The 15,339-nt window shown below is 35.5% G+C and overlaps 1 protein-coding gene across 1 annotated transcript; it reads right to left on the bottom strand.

The window, feature by feature from the left end:
- Window positions 1–998: 998 nt before the first annotated feature.
- On the bottom strand, window positions 999–12,236 carry gpr45 (G protein-coupled receptor 45). Its single transcript, XM_015364070.2, has 2 exons — window positions 12,027–12,236; window positions 999–4,025 (listed from the first exon to the last, which is right to left on the bottom strand). The coding sequence occupies exon 2, from the start codon at window positions 3,920–3,922 to the stop codon at window positions 2,801–2,803; it is 1,122 nt and encodes a 373-aa protein (XP_015219556.1). The 5' UTR covers window positions 3,923–4,025; window positions 12,027–12,236; the 3' UTR covers window positions 999–2,800.
- Window positions 12,237–15,339: the final 3,103 nt, after the last annotated feature.

Genomic DNA, 15,339 nt, shown 5'->3' with positions numbered 1-15,339 from the left:
CATTTTTGTTTTAGGACCAGCGTCATTACATTGTAATCTGATCTCATAATCTTGGATTAAGCAAGGCTGTGCTCAGTCTGTACTGGCGAGAGACATCTCTTGGCTGAAAAGCAGGTTGTTGGTGAAACAGTAGATGGTTTTCTTCCCTCTGCACCAGAATGTCCAAACCAGTATGGTGGTCTGGGTGTTGATCAAAGTACACTTTGGGTTTGTACAGTCCGGCCATCTCAAAGTTCTCCCTTAATTAATTGGCAAAGCAGTTACTCAGTACACTGCTGATCAGACAGAGGAATGGTACTGCTGGAGTAGAAGATCTCCTGTGTATCACTTCAGTGTGAAGTGGGTGCCCTCCTACGTGTAAATGTGGAGATTTATTGCATTTTCTGCTGAGTCACTAAAATCAACAGATCAGTCTAGAACCATAGTTAGGCACTTCATGAATGGAAGCCTTCCTCAGTTGTGAGGTTCCTTAGGAAGACATGGAAATATGCCCACACGAGGTGCATATTTCTTTTTAAAACAGTATTACAGCCTTGTCATTTTTTAAGGAAAATAATAGGGTTTAGCTGTTTGAATGAACAATATTATTCTTTCAGAATTTAGAAAGTCCCTTCTTTGCACTCTAGTGTGAATGTATTCCAGGGGCATTTCTCTTTCTGTAAAAAAGCCAACTGGGCTTTAGATTTTGACAAGCAATTCTGCATGATTTGTTTTATGTACCAAATGAGCCTTGTTATAGAAGGAAATATGTAAATGCAATGTGTGATTTTCCTGGCAACTCCATTTCTTGCAGTGTTGGTATGTTTCATGCTGGTTTAGTGGTCTTTTCAAAATGCTCTGCAGAATTGGACAATTTTTTTAATGTCAAAATTGTGTAGAAAATATCTTTGCTCACTCGTAATGTGTACACATCTCACTTTTTTTTTATAAGCAAAATTTGAAAATATACCAGATGGTAAATTTGATATTCACTTTATATAAATTTTCAATACAGCAGAGTTTAAGACAACAATGATGTATGTGAAAGCACAACAAATGAACATACTATTCATTAGAATAGATTTGTAACTTCAAGACAAATCTGGGGTTTTCATTACGTTTCAAACCTCTAATTGTAGGATCAAAATGCAATTATCTTAAAAACTTTGAATTGTAACAAGAAATATGATTAATGAAAATATGACGATCATTAATTTTTTATTAAATTGGTATGTACTAAAAATAGTACGCAATATTGCATAATATTACAATGGCAGACCATAGTATGTATTAATAAAACACTTCTTAATTCTAGAACGTCTCTGGCATTTAAAAACAAAACCCCATTTCAAAGGTTATCTCAAATCTGTGCAGTAAACCAACGCATTTCAAGTTACATATATAATATATTAAATACATAATTATATTTAAATTATATTAAATATATAAAAACACATGTATGGTTGTTAATGGCCTTATGTCAATTTTATTTTCTAATATCTATCCCTATTTCAATAAAAATACAGTTGAAAATAATCTGTATCTCAATATCATGCATTACATAAGATATTACAATCAGACCATCAGATAACACTACACTTTCTTCTCTCTAAAATACATTCATATGGTTCTCAATGGCATTGGAAAGACCTTACTTTTAGACATATGAGAAATGCAGACGTCATGTTTTATTAAGGGGCTCAGGCTGTGGAATAAGGTGTTTACTCAGACCATAAAGAGTGCTGGGAACTACAGTTAAATGCCTAGGAACAACTCAAAAACAGTAAAGCCTGATTCTTCTTTGAAGTCACATTATGATTTCCTAAAATGTAAATACTTAGGTTTGCCAGAGCATCTTTGGCTGTGACATAAAATCCTGATGAACATCTTCCTGACAGTGAAGCTAGCTTGTTCTGCTTTAGGCTGCTGAAGTAACATGATCTGGAGCAGTTACCATTAATTGTTTTTATAACACTGTGTTTGAATTACCTAAAGTGTTCTGAGTGACATTTGTATTAAAGATGCCATATTAATGTTATATATAAAAAAAATTAAGTAGAATCTGTAATCTGTAGTTTAGTTAAACTGCCTGAAGCTTTCCACCAGTGACAGTGTAGTTTATATATATAGAAAAAATTAAAATTAAATCTGTTATGAAAAAGTGCCAAACCAGGTCAGTATCCACTTAAACACTGTGCCAAATAGGTTCATGACAGGTTGCCTTGATGTTACCATTTCTCCTATGAAGCATCCTAGCAATTTCTGTCCAGTTGCCCCTGAGAACATGATAATACAGATCACGCCACTATGTTTATTTGCATTAACTTCTCTAAGTGTTGGAAAACCATACTGCATTGCAATTTAAGTTACAATTGGGAGCACTGTAATTGGAGACTGAGACATTGCTTTAATCCAGTTAAATACGCAGCATTGAACCAACAGTACTTGATGGGAGTAGTTTTGAACTTTAGAAATGGCATATTCCACCTCTAAGGAGGCTGTACTTTTCTGAACAATCAGTAGTTCAGCTCTTGGATCCTGACTGTGATGAAAGGCACTATAATACATGTAACCTGTTAAATTACTTTGTATAATTTGGATATTGGTATGACAAAATGAATGTAGAGTATGAACAATGTACAGTATTTTAGATATTTATACAAAGCTGTGTTTTATTGTTCCATTGTAGACAAAACACCAATTTGAGTGGGGAAAATTGTTACGTAAACAGTATACCGTGTTGGAATGTAGGGGTTAATCTTTAGTCCACTAGCCAGTTTAAAACAAGGCTTTACAGTGGGTTTTTAATTTGCCGTGTGTCTTACACAGCGGACTGGAGCTCACTACAGACATAAATGTTACTGGGCCGAATCCTTCTTCGGCTCCTTCCAGGCATTCTTGGGAGGATCTTGAAGGTCTTGGGCATGAACTCCAGGCAGGCCTCCCTGAATTTCTTGATCCTCCAACAGTAGATGATGGGATTGAAGACGGTCTTCAGATAGCTGAGCCACAACGCACAGGCACTGACTGCATAGAAAGAGGGGCTGAAGTAGAAGCGGCTGCTGAAGACCGCGAGAAGACTGACCACGGTGTGAGGGAGCCAGCAGATGGAGAACCCAACGAAAAGGATGAGGATGGTGGTGAAGGCCCTGGTCTTAAAGCTCATGTCCACGTTCATCTGTGGCGGCCTCTGCATACCTGTGAGTCCCAGCTTGTTGACCTGGTTCAGGCACAGGCTGTCAGCGTGGTTGTGAATACGAACAGCATTGCGACGCACTGTGTTGAGGATGCAGAGGTAGGAATACAGCATGATGCCAAAAGGGATGAAGAAAACAGCCACCACCAGCAGGACTGCATACACCCGGTCAGCCAGAGATTCCGTGTAGCCCAGAACGCACTGGGGGGCCCGGGTTGGGACTTCAACAACTGTCCAGCCCACAACTGAGGGGAAAGAAATACAGAACGAGAGCAGCCAGGATGTTGTGATCATTATTTTGGCCCTGTGAGGATTGAGCTTGTCCTGCCGCTGGACTATGATCAGAAAACGGTCCACACTGATGATCAGTAGGATTGATACGCCTTCTAGAACAAAAAACCAGTAGAGCATGACTGACACCCTGCAGAAGTGTGCCCCAAAGTGCCAGTCGACTGTGATAATGGTGACTGCAGTGAAGGGCATGCACAGAAGAGACAACATGATGTCAGAAAAGGCTAACGTTGCTAAAAGAAGGTTAATTGCAGACCTCATAGCCGGCTTCTGGTAGACAATCAAGCACACAATTGCATTGCCCAAGAAACCAACAGTGATCATAAATATCATGATAGCTGCCAACAATATCCTTAGAGTAATGGGCATGACCGTATATTCAGCAGAGAACAGGCTTGAAGCATTAGACTCCTGCAAGGTGCAAGCCTGAAACAAGCTGTTGTTGCACGCAGTCATGGTTACCACTCGATGTTCTCTAGCCACAGCAGTTCTTCATTCTTTGGCATTGTGCTCAGCGGTGATATTTTGCATTGTCCTCCCACATCAGTTGCAAAGACCCCTGAAAAAAGAAAGAAATGTCATTTTTGCAGCCATGTTTAAAACATTCATCCTTACGATCCTGGGGTTCTTTAATTTCACCAGTTACAATATACTGTATGCCAAAAAAAAATAGTATTGTTTAGTAAGATCAGTGTTGTAACAGTATTGTTTAGACTCTTTATAATAATTTAATAGAATATTAAAATAAAGTAAACAATAGCAAGGTGGAGAACATTTAAGTCATTTCATTACACAATATAGTAATTGGTTTACATATTGGGGAAAATGCAGTTACAATCTTCATACTAAAACAATGTCAGTTTAAAGTTATACAGTATTATATGCAGGCTCTAAGCAATGATATAAATATGGCATGTGAGAAAACAATTCAGCTGAGGGTGTAATGTTATGTGGGGTTTTACTATGCATTTTACCAGTCCCAAATGTTTTCAAAATGATTGAGGTCTGGGCTTTGTCACCAAGGTAATGGAAGTCTGTCTCACCCATCCATCCATCTTCTAGCTGCTTTATCCAATAAAGGGTCAATGGGAAGCTGGAGATTATCCCAGCAGGCAAGTGGCATAAGGCAGGATACACCCTGGAAGGGATACCCATACATCACAGGGCACACACAGACACAAATACACACACTCACATCAGGGCCAGTCTTTTCAGAAGCCAATTAACTTGGACTGTGGGAGGAAACTAGAGCACCACGTGTCTGGAGGAAAAGGACACGAACATTGGGAGAACTTACAAAATCCACCCAGATAACACCACATGAATAGAAGACAGGGCCCCACTGATCTAGTCCGTCTCATGTTCCTAAAACCATACTCTCATTGTCTTCCACTGAATTAATCTGTCCACTTACCTCAGGACTACTAGTATTTTGGCCCATGAAGAGAGATTTGCTTTTCCATCTACAATTTACCAGGTTACCTGGGTATCCTGGGTAGGACCTCATTCATGAAAAAATATTTTTTAATTAAAATATTTGTACTAGCACAAATGATGCTTTTCAAAATATTGTTGTTAGTGGTGTCCTCAATTAAATATTGTGAAAAAAAATTAAAACCACCCGAGTAGAATCACGGGGGAGGGGGATTAGAAAAATGCCTTGGCTGTCTTATACCTTTTTTATATCAAATTACGAGTCCTGTTACACTATCCCACAATTCTGTGAATGTGAGAGGGGATTTTATTTATGTAAGATATTAAAGACAGTCGATTCACTTTGAACTGTTGTTGTTCAATGGCTTTAAGGCATTTGGCCATATTTGGCCTTGGTATTCCAGGACTATGTGACAAAGGGTTATGCCCTTTAAAAACACAAAGTACTACAGCGATCTCCTTTCAGAATGCCTTCTGCTCCAGCATTCCAGCTATTTGATGTTGTCAGATTAAAGTGATCCCTGTTCAAAGCAGCAAATATAGAAAATGTAGTAGTTGCTATAGTTACTTCTTTTTCTGCGGCACTGACAGAGTTTCCATCATGGCCTCTGGCAGTGACAACATTTAAATGAAAAATAATCTTTACTTGTAATTTCCATTAATGATCTTTTTCCTACTATTCATGATTTTGTATAGCATATAAAGTTAATTGGTATTTTATGGTTTCCTAGCTAATTTAATAAAAGGTACACATGTATAAACTACTGCCAGTCTTATAAAAATATGAGTAGCTTTTTCTCACCCAGTGAGACTAAATATTTGAGTTCCCACTAATTCCATTAATACAGTAGTATCCTTTATCAGAGGATTGGAGAAAAATAGGCTTGGAGAAAAGAAAAAGAAAGTGAATGTAAATAAATCAACACCATTGCTAAAATATGATTTCCTCTTCTCTCTCTGCTCTCCTCACCTTAAGCACATTTTCCCTAGACCTTTTTCTTCTTTGGGTTATATCTTTATATTATCTCTATGGCTTTTTTTAAATTTTAAAGTATTATATCTTACTGGAAAAGCAGTAACATCTTTTCATGTTTGCTTTGTTGTTTCTGTGACTCAACCTACTGAGGGCTCCAGCAGAGCCGCAATTCTTCTTTCAAGCCATATGATTTATTGGATAGTACATAATGATAAAATTGGACCTTTATGGAAAATAATGCAATACAAAATATACATTTTGGGCTCCCAATCTTTACGTTCAGTTTTTTATATTAAGAAATCTAGAATCAATTCTTAATTGTCATTATTGCAAGCTCAATGTCAACAAAATATGGTCACTTTGCAGGGGAATGAATAATTTTGCAAGGCACTGCGCACACAAGCAATGCAACACAGACAGCAGGAACATAATCTGTCCTAAAATAGAGTATTGTACTGTAATATGTGATAAAATCAGATGTTAGTTTTTTTTCTTTCAATCAGCGACTTGAGAGTGCAGCTCATTACTAATTAGGAATTCCCGTGTGGCAAAAATATCCTAGCATGTCTTAATTTAGGCAAGAACATATTTGGTTTGCAAACAATTACATATTCAAAAATAAAATATTTTTAGTGCCTAAGAAAGAAATCAGGAAATACATCTTAGTAGATTGCAATTCTCTCTGCTTTAAAAGGAGAATTATGTTACATAATTTGAAGTGCAGCTCTATATCCTATTCTTTAAGTCGTCTTTCCAGAAGATTGACAGGGCATACATCATTGGCTTTGTTTCATTTAAATATCCAAACTGACGGAATGTAAAATAACGATAAAGTTCGGATCACAAGTTTACCTACGCTTCGCTTCATTGACAATTTTTGTGTTGTGTTTTAGTACAACTCCGGTGCTTGGTGTGAACTGATTTTAGAACTGTAGTGCATGTTTTCATGACTTATTTATGTGATTGTTGCTTACATATGGGGAAATGCAGTGGCTTTGCAGTGGCATCAGCATTGTATTTCAGTTTTCTCCCTCCTCTCAGACACATGCTTACTCAGCTAATTAAGTTTCTACAGTGTGGGTTTGTTTGCCCAGTGATGGACTCCATCCCTAACCACACTAACTACAGGTGTGTCTCCACCTGGTACTCTTATTGACTTCAATAAGAGAGAGGAAAAGGGTAAATGTGAAAGCAGGACACGATAACTGTAAAAACAATACAGTACTGCCTCAAACTGGCTATGAGCATCAATATAGTACCTAGGATAGGATACTTAGGATGATGGTCAGTTTTCTCCAATGATAAAGAAGGCCAGAGATTCAATTTTGGCGTGGATTAAAGATTAGGACACATATGAAATAAAGTTGTGTAAGCATTCGAGACAATCACATCCTTGCTTCAATTTATTTGAGATCTGATTTGTTGCTTTTCATGTTCACTGTTCTGTTAGTATCTGCTGTGGTTTTTGATTGCCAGCAATTCTAGATATTCTCAAAGGAAGACTGAAATTTCATCACTGTGGTACACAGAGTGAAGCTTTTCAACAGGAAGTCCATACACCAAATAAATTCCATTTATCTATTGAAATGCAGCCACCTACCTGTCAGATATACAAATAATTAACTTACCAAAACTACTTTTGAGATCATCGTTGCCATTTGTAATAAAACAAAAGGCACCCTAACTTCATATTGATGTGCAAGATGCGGGTCAATATCAAATGTAGTAATAAGGAGAATGCAGGCAGCAAATTAAATGCGAAGTAATAACAAAGTCTTAAAAAGAGACGATTTAAAGCAGTGGAGGGAAAGGATAATATCAATATAGGAAATTACAATTTCTGGTGTCTTCCTGATAAAAACAGTGTTAGTTAAAATAAGCAATGTATGAGGAAATGCATGTCTTAATGCATCACATAATGCACATAAATAAATAAGGTCTTACAGATTTCATAAAAATTAATTAAGTAGCAGATCAGCTCTCAAAACAAACTACTCTGACTTTTTCTGGAGATTATTAATTATGGATGAAAATGAACAAAATACTTAAAATCTCAAGAACAGGTTCATACAAATGTGTAGAGTATACAGCATTCAAGAATTTAGAAATCCATACGTTGTGAGCTTTAAATTGTGTTTCTTGGAATATTTAGGCTGCTCATGCTGGCAAAACTATGAATAGATTACAATACTTCTAAAATATAAATCTACCTTTTATATAAGTATCTCATTCTGTATGAATGTTGCTGGTCAATTTCTCCCCTCTGTTACCAAGGCAACCAGTTCACTACTTCCATAGCAACAAGAACAAATGAAGGTGTTTGATCTTTTAAAAATTAAAAACAATAGTGTTAAAGTATAAACAACCACCTACAATTATAGGTATATCTACTGAATATTTGGTTAAGTGTTTCCAAATTATATTTGTAAAACTTTTGTTGTTCTTTTATTCCAACTATCATTGATTTTCTTTACTACTAAACATGTAAATACAATAGTTCAAAAGTGTTTGCCCAAAGCAATAAATTAAAAATTAAACTGAAATTGAGAAATCTTCCCTCTGCATAGGTTTTATAAAGATCATCTGATAGTGATTAAAGACTCCACTTAAGGATGGAGATGTAACAATTTATCCTTGTGGGTGATTAGAAAGCTCAAGGGCACTTTCAAAGCTTTTAGTAGTTACTGACTGGCTTAAATGAGGAAGAACCAATTGTCTCGAATTCACACCCAGCTATGAAGCTGACAGACCAATTTACAGTATTTAGTCATCAACAAACTCAGGCATACTCATTAAATATTATATAATTCATATAATGTTTCTTGAAGCCACCCGACTTTAATACATAAGTGTATGGCTAAATTTAGTAAGAAAGAATAATTACACCCTTAAATGTAAAATAAGAAAGCAGTACCCAGCATCCAAATTTAATTGGCCTGGTTCTGATCACTGCTGGTAATTAAAGGAATTATTTTTATTTTGTTATGAACTGCTTCTTTGGATTGAGATATCAATTAGTTTGTTTTTTTTTCTCAAAGACAGTCTTGATAATTGCACTAAGGTGCTTTGTGCTTAATTATTTGCAATCCCTTTAGTATTCTTCACTTATCTGTAGGCTACTAGTTGTGAGAATGGTAAAATACAGTAAATAAGAGAAGTCTGAAGCATAAATCTAGGACAAATCTAGGGTGAAAAGAGAAGGTGCAAAATGTGGCACTGATGATTTAATTTTATCAGCATTATGGTCAGAGGTCAGAAGCAAGTGATCATAGATTTTATCTACACTTCTCTCTTCATTTTAGCAATTAAAAGGTCAGATTAGTCACATTTCTCCTCTTAGAGAAAAATGTGCATAATAAATGCACAAATATAAAATGTACATATACTGTGTATAGTACGTGTGAAATCAATAGCTTGTATTTGTCTCATTTTCTGTCTTCTACTTTCAATACAGTGAATTTAAATTTAATGGGCCCTAGTTTTTTTCCCTGTAGCCTTCTTCTTGAATCATTTATTAAATGTTTTGACACATACATATTTCACCCTTGACCATGAGCTTGATTAACAATCATAAATATTGAGTAAAACTAAATTCAATATAATACAATACCAGGTACTGCATGCACATTAATGTTTTTACATCATCATCCTTGCAAACGTACTGAATAACATTAGACTTGCTCAACAGCCTATTTCTCTTTTACTGTACATGATCACTCATAAGCAAAGCTTTAAAGGCAAATTGCAAAAAATACAGCATAAATCTCAGGTTTTTTCAAAATATTCTCTTTAAACCCAACAGGGCTCCCATTATAACTGGCCGAGCTGTTGCATCAGTTGCAATACCACAGACACACAAAAACAACAATACTTTATTCAATATCAGGACCTCTCCCAAGAACACGCAATGATGGGATGCTTATGAAAATTTTGTTTTAAACATGCTTATCGTGTCTAAAAATAAACTATAAAACAGCTATGAACAGGAATAATTCTCAAAATAAATACAACACAATTTTGATTTATCAATATACAAAGTAAATGTCCGAAAAGTGAGTTGTGTGTAATAAAGCCACTATTCAAGCATTAGGTTCATTATCAATAGCTCTGACAGAGAACTTTAGCACTTCATCAAAAACATCATCAGGCAAAGAGCTCCAATTGGTCAGTTTCAGTAGATCATAATGATCCCCATTCATCTTGTTATATAAATATAACCCTGATGCAAGATACTGACAGCAAAACTGGTATAGTGTCAAGGACATGATCAGTGAACAAATTTCAGAGCATACAAGACCAGGATCAGGCAATCAGCTAAACACGTGGAAGAAAAATGCATCATTCTGATCTTTAGAGGAACAAGTCTACGACATATTATATGTTGAAAACCATCGAGGCCCAAGATAGTCTGGGTTTATGTTATATTTACATCAAGACTACTGCAGTATCCAACTTGCTGATGTGTCAGCAAAGATCGCATAAATCGTATTTAAAAAAGCAGAACCCGAGTAATATAAGAATTCTTGCCTTATTCTTATCTTAAAACGTGTTTTGTTTTTTCTACAGTACACTGTTACCCAGGTGCAACACAGAATCGATTATGAGGCGATTTTTTTAAGCATACAAAGTTCTAGATGGTCTATATCCTATCTATTTAAGACTACTACTGAGCTGCTACACTAGTGCCCTGATCTTAATGTCCAGAGGCTCTAATTTGATTTGCCCTATAGTACTATAGTAAAATCAGTACATAAGTAAGTCTACAATGTTGTGATTTCTCAGCAGCAAAACTCCTTTCCACAATTAGGAATATTAATAAATCTAATGAGTTAAAACTACATTTAAAAACTCATTTTTTTACTCTGGATTTTAACCTGCTAAGTGTGTGTTGTGTCTTATTGGTGTCTGTCCTGTACAGCACCATGTTATTTGATTATGAAAAGTGCCTTACTATTAAGTAAATATAAATCACTCTACAGCCGTTTAATAAAATTGTCCCATAAAGGACAAGAGTGCATTTCATCACATAATATAAAATACGGTCTGGACTAGAAAGCAGGGAAATTACTCAAAACTAAAATCATTAGGCCCATTCATTGTCATTCACTGTACTTCTGTAAACCCAGGCTGTGAGCCTCTACATTTTCCAATTCAAGAGAAAAAAGAAAAAAATCCCAAATAAAAATGAAAATCACAAAAATAACTGGAGATTATTGCGACACTGCATAGCCCCTAACCATAAGCTTTGAGAAAGTTTATGAAATAATTTTAGTGTAAAAATACGAATACATTAGAAATCGCCAATTTACTATTTTACAATTTGTAAATTGTAAATTTTACAATTTACAATTTACTATTCTCTAATACTTATTAAGGCAGACATAAAAAGCAAACAGTAAATTAACATTGTTAATCTTTTCATTCTCGCGGATTCACATATTTGAATCATAAGTGAAATAAAACAGTTACAAAGACTTCTGTAAATTGACTTTTTCGTCATTAGCGAATACGGTCCAGCGTCTCAAAAATTTTGAATGGATAGCAGTGTTGTGCAAGAGGTATCCAAGCTGTACAATGTGTAAAAGAGGACAGTCGAAATTCACCTTGACAGGGTGTGTGTTTTATACAGAAATGAAACAGAAAACAAAGATTTAATAAGTCATGCACACCTCAGTTGACGGATTCTGACTTAAACTGGTGCTTCTGTCATATTACATTTTCAGCAAGATTTAAATAACGGATGCAGCCAAACCTTTTGTTACCTATTAATTAAAAAATAACAGCACACTCGAAGAAACGGCAAAGACAGTTCAACTCCACAGTGGTTAACAAATACGGTACTGCACACCGTAATGTCTTGGTAAGGGAATGGATTTATTGTAACATTAGTTTTGAATTGTCTCTTATTATTGTTTCTATGGATAGGCGTGCTTCGTACATAAAAAAAACTCACAGAAAATGATAAAATAATTAAATGTTCGGGATCATCTCAAAGATGCGCTTAGTGTTGACTGAAATGCATCTATCACCTTTGATTTATAACAGACTTTTAAAAATATATATGGAATTTCTACCCTACAGTAATAACATAAGTATTATTAAATTATTTAGAATATGATGTATAATATAATAGCCAAGATATATACTTACATTTATATATGTAACAGATTCAGAAAAGGTTCTTCTTGTTATTTTGAAAAGGCTTATTGTGCGATTTTCCATGTTCCCGGAAAGAAAACAATGTAATTGGCACTGGTGACATACTGTCTTTTAGTATTGCAATCAGTCTTAAAGATAAGACTCCCTGAACCGAATATTCGGGTATCAGTAAGCATATCCCAGGAGCTGCTGGTCCCCAGAGCGCCGAAAGATACTAATGGCATTAAAGGGAACGATGATCATTTATTTTCTGTTTGCCGATACAATCACGTTTAAAGGAGATGTCCTTAAAGTAAAGGATGGCTACCGTTGTACACAGAGATGTGTAATATTGTTAGAGCTTTAGGTTACTGAGAAGTGTCTCTTGGATTTTAGATTACGTTTGTGACATTTGGCACAGTAAACACTCCTAGCTTCAAAGCTAAAGATGTTTGCTGAGGTCTGGGGGGGGTTCCTTGAGCAGAAACAATTGTAAAGTTTACCTTTGTATACCTGTGGGTTAATTATTGTCAATCAATGATTGCAAGTAGAGAAATACACAACATAACATCACATTAAGAGCACAGAGGAAACAAGAAAAGGAAGAAGCTTGGAAGAAGGAGAGGAGAGACTAGAGTCTCCTCCTGACTAGAGCTAAGTATTTGAATCTTGCTAGAGAGTTTTTTTTAGGGAACTTGGGTTTCCTGGGTAAAATATATCTAATTTAAAAACGTCAGTCCTGCCTTTTATGGATAAAAGTGCCCAGAATGTTAGGCTTGTGAATCACCTCGTTCGTAAATACTCTACATAGAGTAACTTGTTTGTTGTATGTTTTGTTGTGTGTAGTGTAGTTTGTGTTCTGTCATTGTAATAAATATTTGTTTAACCAAGTATGTCTGAATTATTACTCCTCTCATCAACTCCAAGAAAACATACATTACAGTATATGTTTTATATCGTATCATATATATTTCATATATCTCACACAAAAATAATATGCATACAGTATCTCAAATACAGCTATCTTGATAATAGAATCTCTACTAACCTTCACTTCTTTTGCTTTTTTGGTCATATTCTTGTTTTTGGTCATGCTTGGGGTTCATATTCAGAGATTTCCTTGGTCATGATAGTGTTCTGCTCCTGTGAAACTTTTTCGTTTTGCATTGCACGGAGAAAATGAGCTAGGAATCACTTTTTGTCAAAAAAAAAACTGAAAATAGGCCTAAACAAGCAGAATACCTTGTGAATTTCAAACGCATTTAACTACTGTTAGTTTTGTAGCTCACCAGCTATAACATTAGCAGCAGTCTGCTTGTGTATGTTTCTACAAACACCATAGACAAGGATCTGAAAAACCTAGTTGTTAAGTTGAACAACCAGCCCTGCTGGAATCAGTTTGTCTTGGAATAGTAATAAGTTGTATAGCACCACATACTTAATATCTATTTATTCTCAATTCACTTACAACTACATCAGGAGCATTTGATATATTTCCCTATATCCCTTATTCTAGTGCATCTCTTAGGTGGGTATTTTTGGATGACATGATTTTACTGATTTTTCCAATGCAGTCAATACTGGTTATGTAAAACACCGCTTTTCTATAACTCACTATGTCTCTATTTTATAATAGATCTTAATTGTATAATGACTTCCAAATTCTGTAAGAATGCTAATGCTAAAAAGTGAAATGTACATATTTCTGTAAGTGATAAGACCAAACATGTTGTTTAACAAACTGTTTGCAGGCATTCATCAGTGTATTCTTTTGAATTCACTGTACTATGAGGTACCTGTAGGCAATTCTGTCTAACTGGGTAGTGAAGAAACTGATAAGCACAGTATTCTGCTGTACTTTCGGGTGTTTCCTTGGTGGCCTATCTGTTGCAAGTCCAGTCAATAATTCAATAAATGCAGTGCATTAAGCGTGCGTTATTCTTCTATAACTTACATACAAATTAAAAATATCATTCTCTTCTCTGACAGTCCTAATAGGCCATGTTTTTTAAGGACATAGCAGTAGAATAATACCAAAAAAACATGTTTCTTCTTACCGGCTAACAGTGAGACTTTTCTGATAAGGGGCTCCCAGGTCAACATTGATAAGTTCTTGTTTTTACACAGAGAGACTTACTGTATTTGCTCTGCTAATGCCCTTCACCAAGGCAACTTACCTGGCATATTGTTTGCAATCTGTTTTAAGCGCTATAACAATACAATAGTAAAATTTAAATACACAAAAAAAATCAAATCCATAGGTTAATATTGTAGTGGGGTGAAATACTGTACCTTAGTTTGAGTATTTTCAGAAATTAAAGTCAGATCTGTCCTAAAATGTTCTCTTAATCAGTGCAAAGGGTGCAAGACCACTTATTGGAATCTTATTTATACATGACAATTTACAAACATTTATCATTTCAGTTTCCCAGATTACAACTGTAAAGAAAGCTATTGCTTGTGAATTGTTTGTGAATAGTTTCCTGTGTGTTTACATCTGTCAGTAAGTAAACACACAGGACACAACATTTCCCCAACACTTGGGGAAATATAGAGGCTATAACACAATGAATATTATTACATGTTGTTAATAAAACATATTATTCATATTCTTGCATTTGCTGAGGATATACAAAGGAAGTAATTTTAATTTCTGTATTCTTTATGAATTGCACATTACTTTTGAGAAATAAATTTGTCAAGGAATTACCTTAGAAGTACAAAATAGAAGTAATCTAAGCATAGAAGTGCATAACATTGCCATTGTTCACAAAAAAAAAACAGTTGATCATAATCAAACATTATATTTCATTGGGAATAAAATGAATCGCTAAGTAAACATTCATTATAATAATCAAGTCAGTTGTGAACGGGCTAGAGGAAGGCACTCTAATTTTGAATTGGCCTCATTCTCCATCAGGAACTTGTTGACCCCATTTAGAGGCCAGGCCTGTCTGACAGGAGTGTCTGATGCTTTAGATGAGCTTCCATTTAATCTGTTAGGATACAGTTCCATTCCTCCTGCAGAAGAATCCCCAGCTCCTGGAGTCTCTATGGGGGTAACCTTGGACCCTTCTACTAAAGAAATTCAGAGATGTTCAACAAGTATCACTCCCCATACCAGGATCTACTTGGCCTGATAGCATATTTATGTTGGGCATGGTGACTCCTGACAATGATTATAGAAATGGATCATGAACCAATAATTGTTGGAAAACATGACACATGAGAAGTACACACAAATCTCCTCTTGTGTGTCTGGCAGTATTTGGTTGTGCCCAGGCAAAACATTATACTGAACACAGTGCAAGTAGATACTCACCAT

The sequence above is a fragment of the Lepisosteus oculatus genome, chromosome 15 (genome assembly GCF_040954835.1).
Source record: "Lepisosteus oculatus isolate fLepOcu1 chromosome 15, fLepOcu1.hap2, whole genome shotgun sequence".
In the NCBI taxonomy this organism is placed as follows: Eukaryota; Metazoa; Chordata; class Actinopteri; order Semionotiformes; family Lepisosteidae; genus Lepisosteus; species Lepisosteus oculatus.
This window is presented reverse-complemented; position numbering and strand designations above follow the sequence as displayed.